Genomic DNA, 16,649 nt, shown 5'->3' with positions numbered 1-16,649 from the left:
TGACTTGCTAAAAACTGGTTGAATGCTGTGTATAACCAATATAAAATCACCGAACTATGAGGTTTCTCATCGATACTCCAAAACATATCACAACAACGCGCATTTAAAAAAATAACATAGCGTTTTAAAAAATATTTTACAGCAAAAAAAGTGCATAAAATTATAATATAGTAGGACCCTCTTAGCACATAATATAAAAATATTCGGATTGTGCTTTAAAAAGTTAGGAACGGTCAATGGGAGTCGAGCGGACACGACTTCCCCATGCATCCTACCATTTGCATTTTTCGCAAACATCCCGACACAAATAGTAACCTATCTCTGAAATCATAAATTTTAGATTATTACATTTTGGACGTAAGTTCCAATAGAAGAATATTATCTTGCGTCGAACACACACTCAAAAGAACGATTGAAATAAATAAGTATCGGTTTTATTTTTGAATTTTTTTTTCAAAATTGTATAAGTGAAATGATTTTGTTATTAAAGAAATGTTTTAAACACCTAATTTATAGGTGAAACATTTTTGGTCACGGCAAATTCCTGCACCAGTGTCGAGTTCATATACTTTATGCAGGTTATTTTATATGTGAATGTGTTCATAAAATTTTACATATATTAACGTTTAAAGATAATTTATTCACCTGACGTATTTTTTCGCGAGTTAAAAAGCAAACAATGCGATTAAAACCCGTGCCAGATAAAACGTTGGCAGATTTGCTGTGTTTACTCGTTTACAATCTGATTGTTGCTGCAATGTGTAGATAGCTGGAGAGCTTACTATTGTTGGCCCTGGGGGTAGGAGATATTGGCGCTATAATCTTAACCGGTTGTTTAACTTGCATAGTGATATCGCTCAATAGTAAAAAAAACTGTTATTCCTACGAGGAACACACCAGCTATATAAATCGATGCACTAAGAACTTGTAATTAGGTGTGTCAGTTAAAGCGCTTATAATTAATTAGAAAACGAGATAGTTCTAATTGTGCGAAGTATATACGAGACTGCATGTTACACACTCATACCAGAATTGGGCATACGACTACAATGTTTATTTAAACTATAAAAAAAATACTTGAGTTTATGAAATTTTGTCATGATTTTGTCTGCTATGTACACGATGCGTTTGTATTTCGGTACATCTGAACAAGGCTTTGCAGAGATATATGAGATATGGATTAGAATACTACAGCAGATTCTGTGCGCTTTACCAATCTCGAAACCAGCGAAATAGGCCTAACTTTTGTTTATATTCACAAATGACGAGTATTTGTTCATGTTGTAAAGAAATTCTATTAACGAAACGCTGCGGCTGTAAATCAAAAATATCTTGTCCAAACAATTTAAAACCGTTGTTTGAGCAACTGCAGTAAAGTCGGCCTCTTATTGCAAGCTGTCAATATCACGCTGTTAGCTACAAGGGGCGGTTGCGTGAGCTCTTTTCGCCGATACTTACTTAGTGGATAAATAATTTATAAAAAGTGGGTCTATAAAGGGAAATGAATTCAATGTTTATAAAAAACAAGTCGTAAAGTTTTTGATAACAGCGATTAGTGTTGTTCTTGTTGTAGTACTTTTAAGTTCACTGGAAAGCTTAATGACTTTATAATTCATCTTGTAACTGCTCGACGCAGATATATAGTAGCGCTGGGTAAGATGAGACACCTTTAGCACATATAGTATTTAAATATCCTGATCGTGTTTTAAACAAATAACAGCGGTCTATAGCGTTCGTGAAGATACGGCTTTATAATTCTTTGAACGTTCTTTGTTTACTAGCAAAGAGGGCAAGAAACTACAATGAAAATGTGTCCCATCTTTCCCGCCCTTCTATATTCTTTGCATTTAACTGTGTGTTTTTTAGAATCTGTAAAAACTTTATTTAAACACAGTGACCTGAATGCTTAACGTTATCAACTAGTTTAGTTACGATATTTTACTGGTTTAGTTCAATACTGACAAATGGAAGCACGAGCGTACAGCCTAATTTTTTGTCAGGTTTCGGTTTAGAAGAAAGTTTGGTAATATAGGAAACAAAACTCTATTTTTTTTAAGCGCAGGAAATTCCTATTTTTCCACCATAATCGACACACCTTACTTGTCGCTGTCGGATGATTGACAGGAAGAGACGCAGCGAACGCCGCCGCGAATCGCGAGCGAAAAAATAACGCCTGCAGAGAGAAAGTCCGACTTTCTTTGCTTTGCGTTGCTGTGCGAACTGGAACTGTGAAGTGGATTAAACTGCGCCCCGGGCGACGAACATAACGAAGGATTTTAATCGTTGTAATATAGGAAGTTAACGTCTCGCGAATGAGTTAAAACTCGAGTTAATATTAAGAAGAGTGTTTAAGAAATTCTTGTAGTTTGTTTCTTCATAGTTTTGCTGAATTTAAGGTATGTTGTTCGGAATGCGTTTATCTTTTATTTATGAATTGAATCTTAAATAATGTATGTATTGGTTATTATAATTGCCACGCGGTATATCGTATGTATACTCAGTAATGGAATGTATTTTTTAAATTGGTTGGTGCACATATATAAAATAGAATCATGTATAATGATTTAGTTGTACAAAGTGGTCAGTGTCAAAGTTATATATATTTTTAAGATATGACCCAAAATGCTAAATATATTCTTAAACTTATATTGTTTAGTAGTTTAAATGCAAATTCTTCTGCAACTTTATATATTATATACCAGAGTCCGTATATAAAATATAAAATGGTTATATACAGACTCCGTTATATACATATCAGCTTCAGCTTGTCAAGTTTCAATGCAAGAGAAAGTTGCTAATATTGATTGACAGTTGACGCTTACTACTGGGAAAAGTGGGTTAAGTTTATTTCATTGTTGTTAGAATAATGTTAAACAAGAGATCTAATTGGGTTCCACAGTTTTCATTTGAATAAATGCATTTTTATTTGTAAAATTCCAAATGAATATGCATGTCATACTTTGGCGGAAATATCTATAATAATAAAGTTGCACAAACTATTTATATAACTACTTGTGCATTTTAATAATGTTTACCTTTAAAAAGTTGTTTGTTTTTTGGAAGAACACACACACATATATATAAATTTTATTTTAAGGGTGACCGCTATCTTTTTGCTGCTACTATTTTAAAATATTTAAGTCTAACACTCGCTTATAAGCAAAACAATTTTTTTTTAATATATCACGTTATGTTGCCTTATATACCACTGTGTTGAATGGTGATGATAATTATGACATCACTTTGATATCATGGCTCACTATGTTTAATCCCTGATGATCATGCATGTGTTTCTCTTTACCCCTCAGAAGGACGGCTTGTTAAAGCTAATAAGTGTAATTGCATAAAATTGGGCACCGGTGTATTAATAAAAAAAAAATTGTTCAGTGTATACCAGTTGAATACAAATAAAGATATTTTTACTGGAAATAATAATTTTAATATTGCTAATTTTTTAAAACTTTTTTCCATTAGTCTACTAGGTGTTTTGTATAGGCTTGTTAACTTTATGATGCCGTTTAAATTATTTATTTGACTTGTAGTATACATATTATGTATTGTTTATTTTGGCTAATTAAATGTAAACGTAAAACACGTATTATACTTTGCGTTTTATACTTAACACCCGGCGATTATTGATGTTGACGTCATGTTGTTAGTAAAATAACCCCTTATAATGTTTTATTGCTTACAATAATCACAAGTTACAAATTGAGTAATTGTAAAGTAATAACATTAACAACCATAATAGGCCTAAACATTCATAAAATTAAATGGTATACGTATATAATATAAATATATTTGTCATTTAAAGTTATACGAAAGTTTTGTTTTATGTACCATTTATACTGACTGGAGTACTTATTACTGTGCATACAGCATGTTTTTACCCAACAATTACTTTGCAGGGTGATAAATCAGTATTTAATGGAAATAAGTTTATTTGTCACATTTCTGAGTCTTCTGTTTCTGCCTGTTTGTCAATCTCTGAACCTTGCATATGTTCTAAAAGAAGACACAGGACAAGGCGACTATGTGGGGAATATCCCCCAAGAGCTCAATTTTCCAATACTGGAACCAAACCAGGTGCAAAGAACATATCAGGTTTTAACAGGCGGGGACAAGATTCATGTTGATCCAAATACTGGGGACCTTAACACTGCAATCAGATTGGACAGGGAAAAGCTATGTCCTGAAAACCCACCTACTTGTACCATAGATGTTGAGGTGGCCGTGTTACCATCAGATTACTTTCAACTTATTAAAGTTCAATTTACGTTAGAGGACCTCAATGATAATACGCCTACTTTTCCTTCGCCAATTATTGTAAAGGACATTTCGGAAAGTGCCTTCGTTGGGACGTTAATCCGACTAGACAGTGCTACTGATCCCGATTTAGGTGCAAACTCAATCGATCATTATGACTTAACGAGCACCGATGTAAGCTCTGATGAATCACCTCTCTCCTATTTCGAACTCTTGGTCGTAGAAAATATTGATGGGACGAAAATCCCGCAGTTACAGCTGGTCAAACAACTTGATAGGGAAGTAATCTCCTCATATGAGCTGCAGCTGAAAGCAATTGATGGTGGAACTCCCTCTTTAACAGGCACAGCCACCATTAAAATTAATGTGAGCGACTCAAATGACAATCAACCGATTTTCGCGGAAAGTAGATACATTGTTGAAGTTCCTGAAAATCGCCCTGCAGGTTTTGTTGTGGTTCGAGTTGAAGCAACAGACTTGGACAGTGGCTCAAATGCTGATTTATCCTACACCTTTCCTGGTGTAGTAAGCGCTCAGGACAAAGCTATTTTTCAGTTGAACCCTGATACCGGTGCAATTAGCATAAAAGCACCGGGACTAGATTATGAAAACAGAACCATCCATCACCTTACAGTGGAAGCGAGAGACAAAGGGCCAAACTCTTCCCCTGCCTACACAACGGTGACTGTGAAAGTAATTGACATAAATGATGAATACCCCCAATTCTCCATTAAGTTTATGGAATACTTGGACCCTGCCTCTCAAGACCGCAGGCCTACCTCTGATGCTGCTACTGAAACACCAGATACTGAAGTTGTGTTTGTAAAAGAGGATATGGCTCGTGGAAGTTACATTGCATTTGTGACTATCACGGATCGTGATACCGGCCTCAATGGTAACGTGTCATGCAGATTAAAAGAATCTGATGGTTTTGAGCTCTTCGTAATTGATCGGAAGGATAATAGGTAAGTCTCACGCAATAAAATGTTGTTTTCAAAACTTTTATGACTAATTTCCACTTTTACACTTTTAAACAAACTTATCAGAAATACGGAAAGTTTTGAACAACAATCAATTGCCGTTAAAGGGTTTAGCAACTGCCAGCAGCGCAGCATATAACTTAATTACTTTGTGCACCTGTCTTTGTATGCTGGTTTCTTAGTTAACAGTGCATTGTTGTGTGTGGACTTTGTTACCTGATCTTCTTATTCATTCTCACTGATGCGATTCATTTGTTAAATTTGCTTCCTTAACAAAAAATGGTTGGCACTTGTTGTTGAAGGAAGCAATGGTTAGCAGTAGTTGTTAACTGGTGTAGATCTTACTGTTCAAATACTCATGGCCGTCAGGTTCATACATGCCCTTGCGTGTTAACTTTAAATGCCCCATTTCTCTTTGCTTTTTCATGAGGCCGTTAAACTTTATTGCATGGTAAACAGAACAAATTAGGGCAGCACGTTTTCACTACCTGTATCATTTCACTTTCTAGTTGAATTTTAATAGCCTACATTCTGTACAACATGTGCGTTTATGGTAAAAGCATGATGTTTACCGAATATTAAAATACTCAAATATAAATTGTCTAGGACTGAAAGCACTCTATGAAATAGGCTAAGTTTGGATTGAAATAAAGTACAATGTACAGCCATATTCTATTCCCAACCTCTCATATTCAATAGTACAGACGGCAGATACACAAATTTACACTTACAACTTATATATTCATATTTAATATTTATGTTTTTTATGTTACAGATACCTGATCAAAACGAAAAAGGAGCTTGACAGAGAGACACAGCCATCATACAACCTCGAGATTGATGCTTGGGACTTTGGGAATCCTTCTCTCACAAACAGCACAACTATAGCTATTGAACTCGAAGACGTTAACGACAACCCACCAAAATTTAGACGTGGAGGTTACAGAGTAAATGTGAAAGAGACAATCAATGGTGGAGACAGAGTTACTCAAGTTGAAGCAGCTGATCCTGACGATGGTTTGAATGCAAGAGTTAACTACACAATTTGGCCAACTAACACAAGCCAAACTCTTCCCTTTGTTATTGAGCCCTTAACTGGAATTGTGAGATTTGCAACGAATGCTGAACCTCTGGATGCAGAAAACTCTACCGGTCCTTTCATATTAACTGTAACTGCAACAGATAATGGAATACCAAGTCATTCAGCTACTACATCACTGACGGTATGTAAGAACTGTTTTACAAGAAATTTTGTTTTTATTAAAATCAATTCTTTCTCTTTTAGATCACTGTATTAGATGAAAACGACAACAGTCCTAAATTCTCCAAGTCTCAATACTCGTTCCCAGTGAAGGAGCATTTAAAACGTGGTGCATATGTGGGCCATGTGTTCGCAACAGACAGAGATATAAATAAAGACACAAATGCAAAAGTCTCATACAGCTTTGTTGACTCAGATGAAAATATCCCGTTCTTTATAAATCATGTCACAGGTATTTTTAAATTCATCATTAGCTGTTTTAAAACTTGTTTTAATTAGAGCACGACCGATTATCGGTTAGCCGATATATCGGCTGCATTTTTGGTGATTTACCGATTATCGGCAAGGGCAAAAAACGGCCAATATTATCGGCGCTTAGTAACCAGACGGCCAGCAACGTGCGTACGCAAGAATTAATGCAGAGCGATGGCTTGTTCATAAACGTAAACTCACTCGTATACCTATTTCAACTCGTTCGTAAAAATCTAACGTATTAAACTAGGTCAAAGCGTCTGATCACGCGTCCACCGTACGTCGAGGTTACTTTAGGTCACTTACGCGTCTTTACGCGTAAACGTGATACACAAATAAACTGCATTAGCTGATAAATATAATGTTTGTTTAATGGAAGAGAGGTAAAATTGATTTGAAAAAATTACAAATTAACCAATTAAGTAATTACAAGTTCACTAATAACTAATTAATAATAATTAGGCCTGTTAGTTGATTTTTATTAGCTATATCCGATTTTTCCGTTTTAATCAGTCAAGTTTTTTAGGTGCATTAAAATATCGGTTATCGGCAACTGAAATTTACAAAATATCGGTATCGGTATCGGTTTGAAAAAAGCAATATTGGTCGGGCTCTAGTTTTAATACTCATGAACTGCTGTTACCAGAATATTCTTGTATGATTTAGGGCCATAATTCACAAGACTTACTACTAGTCATATACATATACCCACCCTGACACCCTGTCCCACTGAATATATGTTCTATATTGTGTTAGCTATCAAATGATTGCTGAATTTTTAATTAGTCGCTTCACATGGCAAACAAACATTATTTTATTTTACAAAGTCGGTGTAAAATACAGTCATCTCCATCCACAAGAACATTCTCCATTCTCCAGTGCTAAAAATTTGAATTTAAACCATTTCTCATTTGTTGCAGGTATGATAACTTACGATGGTGAGCAGAGTGAGTTAGATCGTGAAGTTCTACAATCTCAACCTTACTTGCTACGTGTGGAAGCGCGTGACAGTGGTGATAGACCACGCAAAGATTATGCAACAGTTCAAATTTTCTTGACAGACATAAACGACAATTCTCCTTCCATTTCGTACCCGAATGTTACCCGAGATGTTGCCTTTATTTATTTCAAGGACGGTTGGAAAAGAAAAAGTCCAAGCACTCCCGCAAGTACTAACCTGTCACTCTTCACTTCTGCACGAGAATCTTTACTTATCGGAGATTCTTCGAGTAAAGCCGTTCACCCACCAAGAACACAGCCTGTAGTTATCACACGCGTGGTAGCAACTGATCCTGACGAGCAGGAAAATGGGAGAGTCCATTACGCAATTGCTGCCGGTAACGTGTATGATTACTTCACCATAAATATGAACTCTGGCGAAGTCAGTTTAAATCTCAAGCAAAAAAAGTCGTTCAAAAAAATGAAACGTGGATGTCATGTGATAGAGATATTGGTCAGTGATATGGGAAAACCAAAAGCTCTCAGCACGACAGCTTGGGTAAGAAATCATGTTTAGTTTTTAATAAAATTAAAAAAAAAAACGATTTTTTAAAAAAAATTGTAAATATTATTTTAAAATTTTTAACTTTTCCTGTCAAGTCAAAACTGCATAGGATTTCAGACACAAGTGTATACTGGTGCGCTATAACTAAGAAAACTAAATATGAATTTTTAAGAACTTGTCCCCAGGGCATTCATGTTCAGTCAGTTGTATATACTCCGTATAATTACATTGTCATAATAATTTAAAACTAGCTGTTCCGTATACATACATGCTAACGAATTTTGTTGCTAATGAATTAGTGCTAATGAAATTAGATAATTGTTTAATGAAAAATCTCCAGGTCAACATATACGTGACTGACAAGCGGCCACGTAAAATGAATGTAACCAAAGCACTCAAGTCTTGTATGAACAACACATTCTACCCCATCCTACATACACCAAGCACTGACATAGGAAAAGCTGGGGCCGATGATCTTGCATTGATTCTTATCATATGTTTCAGTGCCTTGCTGCTTATCATGTTAATTATAATGGTAGGTATCTAAAGTTTTAAAAAAGATTAAAATATATATTTATTAAATTATTATATACATTAAGAAAATTATAAATGTTCAAGTAAGACAATTTTTAAATGTTTATCATATGTAATATAATTATATAAATTATGTATATACATATTTTTTTGATTTCTGTACATACTTTGAAATTACATATTTAAAAAAAAATTAACAAAAAGTTAATGAAATATTTGGGAAATTTAAGACATAAAGTTGTCCAATACCTTTATATATGACCATGTAAATAAGTGATAGATTCAAACTGTATAGTCCTCTTGTATATTTACTCCTATATCATTGTGATTAAATTTGAAGGTGGCTTTAAACACCATGTTCGCTTAAACTGCAATTACTGTAATTATTTATTCAGTATTCACAAGTTACATCTTACAAGTATTGATTGTAGCTGATTCAAACCTTATCCAGGTTTACATAAACCACACAGACACGTTTTACTTCAAGATTAACGACAAGAATTTTAACCAGTGCCTTACTGCTGGATAATTATAATTAAGAAATTTTCTCATTGCTAGTTTACATGAACAGAGAAAAGTGCTTTATTACATGACGTGTATTCTACTTTGAAGCGTCATTAAATAGGCTAGTTTATATTAAAATTTGTCATAAATTTTTTTAAATTATATTTTTATAGGCACCTTGTCAGACTAGTGTCTGTGTGTATAACACTCATGTCTATCTAGGAAATTGAAATTATGGACTTGAGGTCCATGAATAATGAAAAAGCCTAAAATTACAACTTACCATGCGTGGTAAAAGCATCAAGAAGTCATTAAATATTCTTGTCGAGTCTGTCAAAAAGGAATTTTGAAAGTTGTTCATTTTGTATTTGCTTGTATTGTTGTGGACGTTAACACACAAATGTTAAAACCATATATTACAAGTTTATTGCAAGTTTTACAACATATTGGTTTGTTGCTTTATTAAGCCAAACTTTGTTGATTTAAAAAACAGTTTTCTGCCAATTTACAATTTGTTATTGAAATTTAAAACTAGTTTTTCTGTCTGAGTTGAAAACTATTTTTGTTTTTCTTTAATTATCTCGTTGGCAAAAGTGAGGTAAAAACTAAACTTGGAAAATAACAGAGGTTTTTTGTTCAAACACAGAAGATGCTAAAAATTTTGAAAATCACCATTCTATAAAATAAATTTACACCTAATTTTTATATTAAAATTAAAAACACATAGAGTACACTCACATATAGTATATATATATATATATATAAATATTTACATGGCTAGTTTTTAAAAAAAAAATTTTTTTTCCTATTTCCACAGATTGTTATGTTGGTGAAATACAAATGTTGCTGTTGTAGTAAAAGTAAAATGTCGCGCTCCTACAACTGCCAGAAAGCAAACAATATATACAACGATGACATTTTCCAGCGTAGGATGTCTATAGATAAACAAGCAGGTAACATGTTTGTATAATATCATGTATCATGTTTGTCTTATATCAAATAACGTGTTTGTATTATATCTTGTTCCTAAATAAACACTGAAAACATATAATTGGGTCACAGGTAGTCAATCCTCACTGGCGCAACCAAATTGGTCAAACATGCAACATCAAATGGAAGAGGTAAGCCTAACATTTTTTAAAACCAGTTTTAGTTCCTCTGGTTATGTTATGTATTAAGAAATGTCTTAAATTCACTTTTTACTTGTTCCTGTTACTAATATTGTACTGCCCAAAGTTGCGTAATTATTTAGACCAGTCATAAACAATTGATTCATTCCTTATGAGTCAGTAGACAGTGAATGTGCGTTGTACCATGACTGTGTACCAACCAACCCACCTACTAATGGCATTTCCTCAAACTTTCGTTAAAACCTGAGAAAATGATTATTAATTTCATGAGTGTTAAAAGTTACAACTATATAATATCCTTTACTATTGAGTCTGTCAAAAAGCAACATTTTACCATGACACAGATTAAACATTTAAAAAAATATTTGAAATCTGTAGTTTTACAAAAATATCCACAATAAAAGCCAATAAACAACATACAAATAATGCATTTTTCAATTTCAAATTCTTAAATTTTTTTTTTCCTGGGTAATTTTATATTAAAATACTTCTCAGTCCGATCCACTACATGATAAGAACATACACGGACAAGAAGATTTATCAGAAGGCAGCGTGGTTTCTCAGTACAGCGGTAAAGACAGTGGAACTGGTGATAGCATGCCAAGTGAAGCCCACAACACTGGGTACCGTGTACCTTATGGAGCTCGAAATGCCCAGCCAAACTATATCTCCCACCCAGCCAACAAATCATATTCATCTCATACAGGAAACATGGTCACTGGTACGTCTCAAAATTTCTTCTACTCCCTTTGAGTCTACACATATTTTTTTCTACATATACATACTTTTTTACTAATATATGATTCTACACATATTTTTTCCTCTGTGCTGTTTTCTGCTTTTTTTAAAGTTGTCCCCATATGTAACATAGTTATTCCTAAAATATGTGGTGGGTAACGGACAAACCTAGCCCAACCCAGTATCTTTTGTTGTGCCATGTTAAAGGAAGTTACCCATATGAAATAGATACAGAATATTGTTAAAAGTACTTTATTTTTTACAATTTTGAGTAATTACACAGTTTTAATAATACAATATTTTCATTTATTTTAATAACAGCCAATTTTTAAAAAACAATTTTCAAAATTTTTTTGTCTCTTAGTTTTCTTTAAGATGCACCAAAAACAGTGTCTGGGTATTTTACAAAACGTTCATTAATTAACTGCGTATCATTGGCATGACTCCAATCCCACAACATCCTGTGACTGGCCATGGTTGCTATGGTTACTGGGAGTTTCAGTTTAAATTGTGAAACAAGCCATGCATGAATGAACAGTGTTTTGTATGAAATCAACTCGTGAATGACCAGTATTTGTGTTCGGTGTTCTGTCGCGTTATCAACACCTATTCCAATGTTGTTTAACAACCTGCATAGAATCTATTTAGTTAATAAGGAACTTATTTAAAACCGCTCTACCGTTCAACTGGTGCTAACTCCTAAGCATGCGGTTCTATTCACACACCTAAGTCAAATTACTGGTTTAAACTGGACAGAAGCGGATATGAAGTTCCGCTTGAATAGGTGTAGTAAAATCCATCTAGATTATCCGGTTGAACGCACCTCAATCTCAACCACTCTCTACATTCCGTCTGAGACAACCCATCGCATAATTCCCAATGGGAGAAAAAGCAGATATGACCACTTTGTACGCTTGTCAAACATTTTATTGCTTGACCATTCATTGCATAAGGGACCAATATATCATATTTCCATTAGATTATCCACATGTGAATTGTTATATTGCTAAATGGTCATTAATATATATGTCTGCCAGATTGGAATTTGGTCTTGTCATGGCTTAAGTATGTCAACCTCTGTTTACATGGGAAACTACAACTAACTTGTCTGATTGTGCCAATTAATCCGCCTGCCATACATTTAATTTTTTTAAATTAACTTATTAAAAATTTAATGAAATGGTTATATTTTAACTTTGTAGAATAGTGTTGTCTTTGATTGTCTTTGGGTCTTAGCAACAGTTTATGCAAACCAAATCTATGAAAATAAAATAGACAGACCTATATAACATAATTATTAATTAGACTTACATTTTTTCACTTTCAATGAAAAAAATCTTAATTCTTTTTTGTTGTTGTCTATATCCTCTTTAACCTATTTCTATATCCTGTAAAAAAGTAGGCTCACATAACTCTCAGTTAATCTCTCTTTAAAAAAGTTGGGGTGAAATGATACATAATATCATTCTCTTAACTAGTCTATTGGTAGCAAACATAAAATATATACAGAGTCATATAACCATAGTGCCGCGTTTTAAAAGAGAAAAATAGGTTATAGCACAATGTGCTGACACTGACAGTATTCTATCTTATCGCGTTTTGGAATCGCCAATTACTTTTAAATTTTCTTTATCTAACTCACATTTGTTGTTAATTCTTCAGAAAAGCCATTGTATGGAATGGGGAATCCACCACTTCATTCACGTAGTGCTAATTCATTTTCATCACGATGTACGAATGATTGTCATATACATGGACATGGGGACAACTGCTGGATGCCAGACACAGGTGCGGCATTTATTTATTGTATATGGGCAGTGGCGCAGCCAGGGGGGTTAGGGAGTCGCGACCCCCTTTTAAACCCCCAAAAAAATTTTTTTTTCTTATTAACCCCCCCATCTTATTTTTTCCTGGCTACGCCACTGTATATGGGTGAGGGCGAACGGTGTTCAGGAGACATGGGAGTTTAGCACGTTACCTCTTATGTTTAAGAGTCCTCAGACTTAAATTTAAAATTCACGAACAAAGTATTGTTTATGATTCAGTAAATTCACCAAGCAACTGATGTCAACAGTACATTTTGGCAAAAACACTTTTTTATTTTAAATAAGTTGTATGAAATGTACGACCATAAGAATTGTTGTCAGTGTTATGGCTGAGTGTTTAGAAGACTCTGTAATCAACCAGAGGGTACTGTGTTAGAGGTTGTCACCATTGTGGACATTTCTTGGACTATCCTCTACACTTAACTGGCATTGGTAGTTTGAATTGTTAGTCATGCAGAAAGAACAATCACACACAAATTTAATAATAACTTATAAAATAGAAAACCTGTGTTATGAATTCTGAAATTGTCCCAACATTTGAGAGTAAATGATTGTCATTTCTTCATTATATAAACTTACAGAATATAATCATAACTTAAAAACCCATGTTATAACTTATAAAACTGTTCTAAAATGTGAAAGCAAATGATTCTCATTTATTCATTAAACAAACCTAAATAAACTTACAGAATATGTTGAAGGAATCCATTATGCTGACCATGGTATGAGTGGCTTCATCTGCCCAATGCATGGCGAAGGTTGCTCTACAAAGGAATATTGTGAAATGTGAGTTACAGCTTCAGCTTCATTTAATTTTCAGCAATATGTTGTTGAGCTTGTCACTTATTTTATGTAAAATTCTTTTAGTACCCAAACATGTAAAATTCTTTTATTACCCAAACATGTAAAAATTCTTTTAATACCCAAACATGTAAAATTCTTTTAATACCCAAACATGTAAAAAATTTTTAATACCCAAACATGTAAAATTCTTTTATTACCCAAACATGTAAAAATTCTTTTAATACCCAAATATGTAAAAATCTTTTAATACCCAAACGTGTAAAAATCTTTTAGTACCCAAACATGTAAAATTCTTTTAATACCCAAACATGTAAAAATCTTTTAGTACCCAAACATGTAAAATTCTTTTAATACCCAAACATGTAAAAATCTTTTAGTACCCAAACATGTAAAATTCTTTTAATACCAAACATGTAAAAAAAATTTATTACCCAAATAGCTGAGTTCAAACAGAGGAGGTAACTGATTTTTTATGTTGCTGCCAGATCATTATTTTTGTAGAGACATTTTTCCCCAAGTTTTAACATTGTATTCAAGTCGCCTTCATCAGATTAATTGTTACATGGTTGACAAATTTTTGAAACAATTGTCTCAAATTTAACTGACCGCTAATGCTGTATCATGTAATTAATTTATACAATAATAAACAATACCCAAGTTTCTGTTTTTAATTTTTAAAATTGCTATAAAATAAGTTTAATTTTTTATTTCGTATATAAGTGATAACAGTTTGGTTTACATTAGTAGCTATTATTGCTCAATATGACGCAGTTGCCCTGAACAGCACACCACTTTGTAGTGTCATTACTGCCTGAAATATGTATGAATATTGATTAATGTGCAGAAAAATGAAACATTATTGTGCGCAGTAAATCCAGTAAAACCTAATGCGTAAGCATCAATTTGTTATTAAAGGTTGGAAAATTTTTGTTCAAAATTAATTTTTATTTTGACCAATTTTTAATTATTTCAAAATATTTCAGGAACCAAGGATACATGGTCCAGGATAACAACTTACATATGCATGGGCAGGACTACATGATGCCTAACAACATGTACCATATGGGGGATGGTTTGAATGATCCAAGTTACCCCATGCACCCTGGGATGCATATGGGGTACGACCTGGGACCAAACCGGCCACTTCAAACCTTTAACCCTGATCATATGAGTGTAGAAAAAGCTTACGTCAATCTGCAGAAGCGAGGCTCTATGGTTAACCCAGCAGATGAACCCAAACTTGGATATGCCGCACATCCCCAACACTACGAACACCCAATGTACGTTGACAACTGTGACGATATAAACAATACAAAACTTATCCATGGCCACGAGGACGTAGGTTATAACATGGAGCATCAACTCCCACCACACAGTATGCCACAGCAGTACGGTAACAGAGTGAATCTATCTGATGATGGTTACAAACCAAATGATGGGCTCACTATGATCAAGGAGGAATTAGATGCGGAAGACGTCGTGGCCGAAATTGACGATTTACTGCAATAAATCGACTTGTAAAGTTTCCTGCTTTATTAACATGTTGTGCTGCTGAGCGAAGTGTATGTTTGTGGACAGATCGTTTGTCCTGTAAGCAAATATGGTTTAAAAATCAATTTTTTAAATAATCAAAACATTTACAATTATGGTAACAGATATTTGTTTGCAGTTTAAAACCGCCTTATCTGTCCCAATTACACTTGCTATAATTGCACTACTACGTTTTAATGCCGTGCTTTTGTATAATGTTTAACATGTTTTATTTGTCTGAGCTTTGAACATTTAAAACCTCTCGTTTTATAATCAAGCAGTTTTTATGTCCGAACTCTAAAACGTTTCTGTCCATCAAAATATGAGTAGCTCCCGTCCTGTAAAAAAAATGTATTTCTTGATTAACTGTTTTTGAGATGAGTTTTTTTTCTGTAGATTTTAAGCCAAACTCGTGACGAAATTCATTTTTGTGTTTTACCTGCACTGCCAGTATTGAAGGTACATTGGTACATACAGCATTCATATTAGCGCTACAATTAACCATAGGTACACTTTTGTAATTAAACATCCTTTTTTGTGAAAAAATCTCGTTTTTCCCTCTTTGTTGCTTTTTTTGCTCGATATAAAATAACTAACTCGTCATATAACATCATCACACCACCAGCCATATATGATATCTATAAAAATATTCACTCTCGACATAACTTGTGTTATAAATGATAAATTAGTTACCTTAGTGTCGTGGAAGTTTGAGGTTGCTTGATCAATATCAGTTTCAGTAAAGGGAATATACTATTTTATTAAGATGAGGTACAAAAAGACTTGAAACAAACACGGCAACGACCAAAGTTCGATCTTCGTAGAAACAAGACATGTGATATCAGAGGCACACTTATAGAACAGTAGGGAAACACTTATGAATGTTTTGCAATAAAACAATACTAGTTAATTACCGTTTACCGATTAATATCCTGTGTAAGAGTATGCCTAATTAAATTTTTTTATCCCGTGCAATCAATTATTTAAGGTTTACAGTACATGTTGAACTTACACGTTTTGAAAAAACAGGAAAGTAATCATTAATTACATACTTATTATATGGTTTGAAATATGAAAATTTATATTCATAAAGATGGAATAAACGGAGCAATTAAGGATATGTTGTGGCAAAAAAAAACAATTTCACCTATTACGATCAAAACAAACCATGTGCCTAATTATAATCTTTCGATGAGGCAACTATGGAACTCTGGATGTGGGCAAGAGTTTCCCCATTTCTAACATCTGCTGGTAAAGCAACAGCTACAAATATCAAACAATTTAAACTTTGCAACATAAAAACATAGGACCACAACTATG

At 33.7% G+C, this 16,649-nt stretch overlaps 1 protein-coding gene across 1 annotated transcript; it reads left to right on the top strand.

Annotated features, from left to right (window-relative positions):
- Positions 1 to 1,476: 1,476 nt before the first annotated feature.
- On the top strand, positions 1,477 to 15,991 carry LOC100185262 (protocadherin-11 X-linked). The gene is made up of 12 exons (XM_002121464.4): positions 1,477 to 2,396; positions 3,909 to 5,231; positions 6,022 to 6,469; positions 6,532 to 6,739; positions 7,680 to 8,257; positions 8,604 to 8,798; positions 10,119 to 10,254; positions 10,364 to 10,422; positions 10,927 to 11,152; positions 12,832 to 12,957; positions 13,685 to 13,781; positions 14,783 to 15,991. Exons 2-12 carry the CDS (start codon positions 3,928 to 3,930, stop codon positions 15,306 to 15,308), a joined length of 3,903 nt encoding a protein of 1,300 aa, XP_002121500.1. The 5' UTR covers positions 1,477 to 2,396; positions 3,909 to 3,927; the 3' UTR covers positions 15,309 to 15,991.
- The last annotated feature ends 658 nt before the right edge of the window (positions 15,992 to 16,649 follow it).

This window comes from Ciona intestinalis, chromosome 2 (assembly GCF_000224145.3).
Source record: "Ciona intestinalis chromosome 2, KH, whole genome shotgun sequence".
Classification (NCBI taxonomy): Eukaryota; Metazoa; Chordata; class Ascidiacea; order Phlebobranchia; family Cionidae; genus Ciona; species Ciona intestinalis.
Note: the sequence above shows the minus strand (reverse complement) of the source record. Positions and strands in the feature narration are given on the sequence as shown.

Bases quoted from the DNA above. Each gene is read 5' to 3' on its own strand.
- LOC100185262 (XM_002121464.4), top strand. From the start codon at position 3,928: ATGGAAATAAGTTTATTTGTCACATTTCTGAGTCTTCTGTTTCTGCCT. The intron at 6,470-6,531 runs GTATGTAAGAAC...TTTCTCTTTTAG, and splicing joins CAGCTACTACATCACTGACG to ATCACTGTATTAGATGAAAA. The intron at 6,740-7,679 runs GTATTTTTAAAT...CATTTGTTGCAG, and splicing joins CTTTATAAATCATGTCACAG to GTATGATAACTTACGATGGT.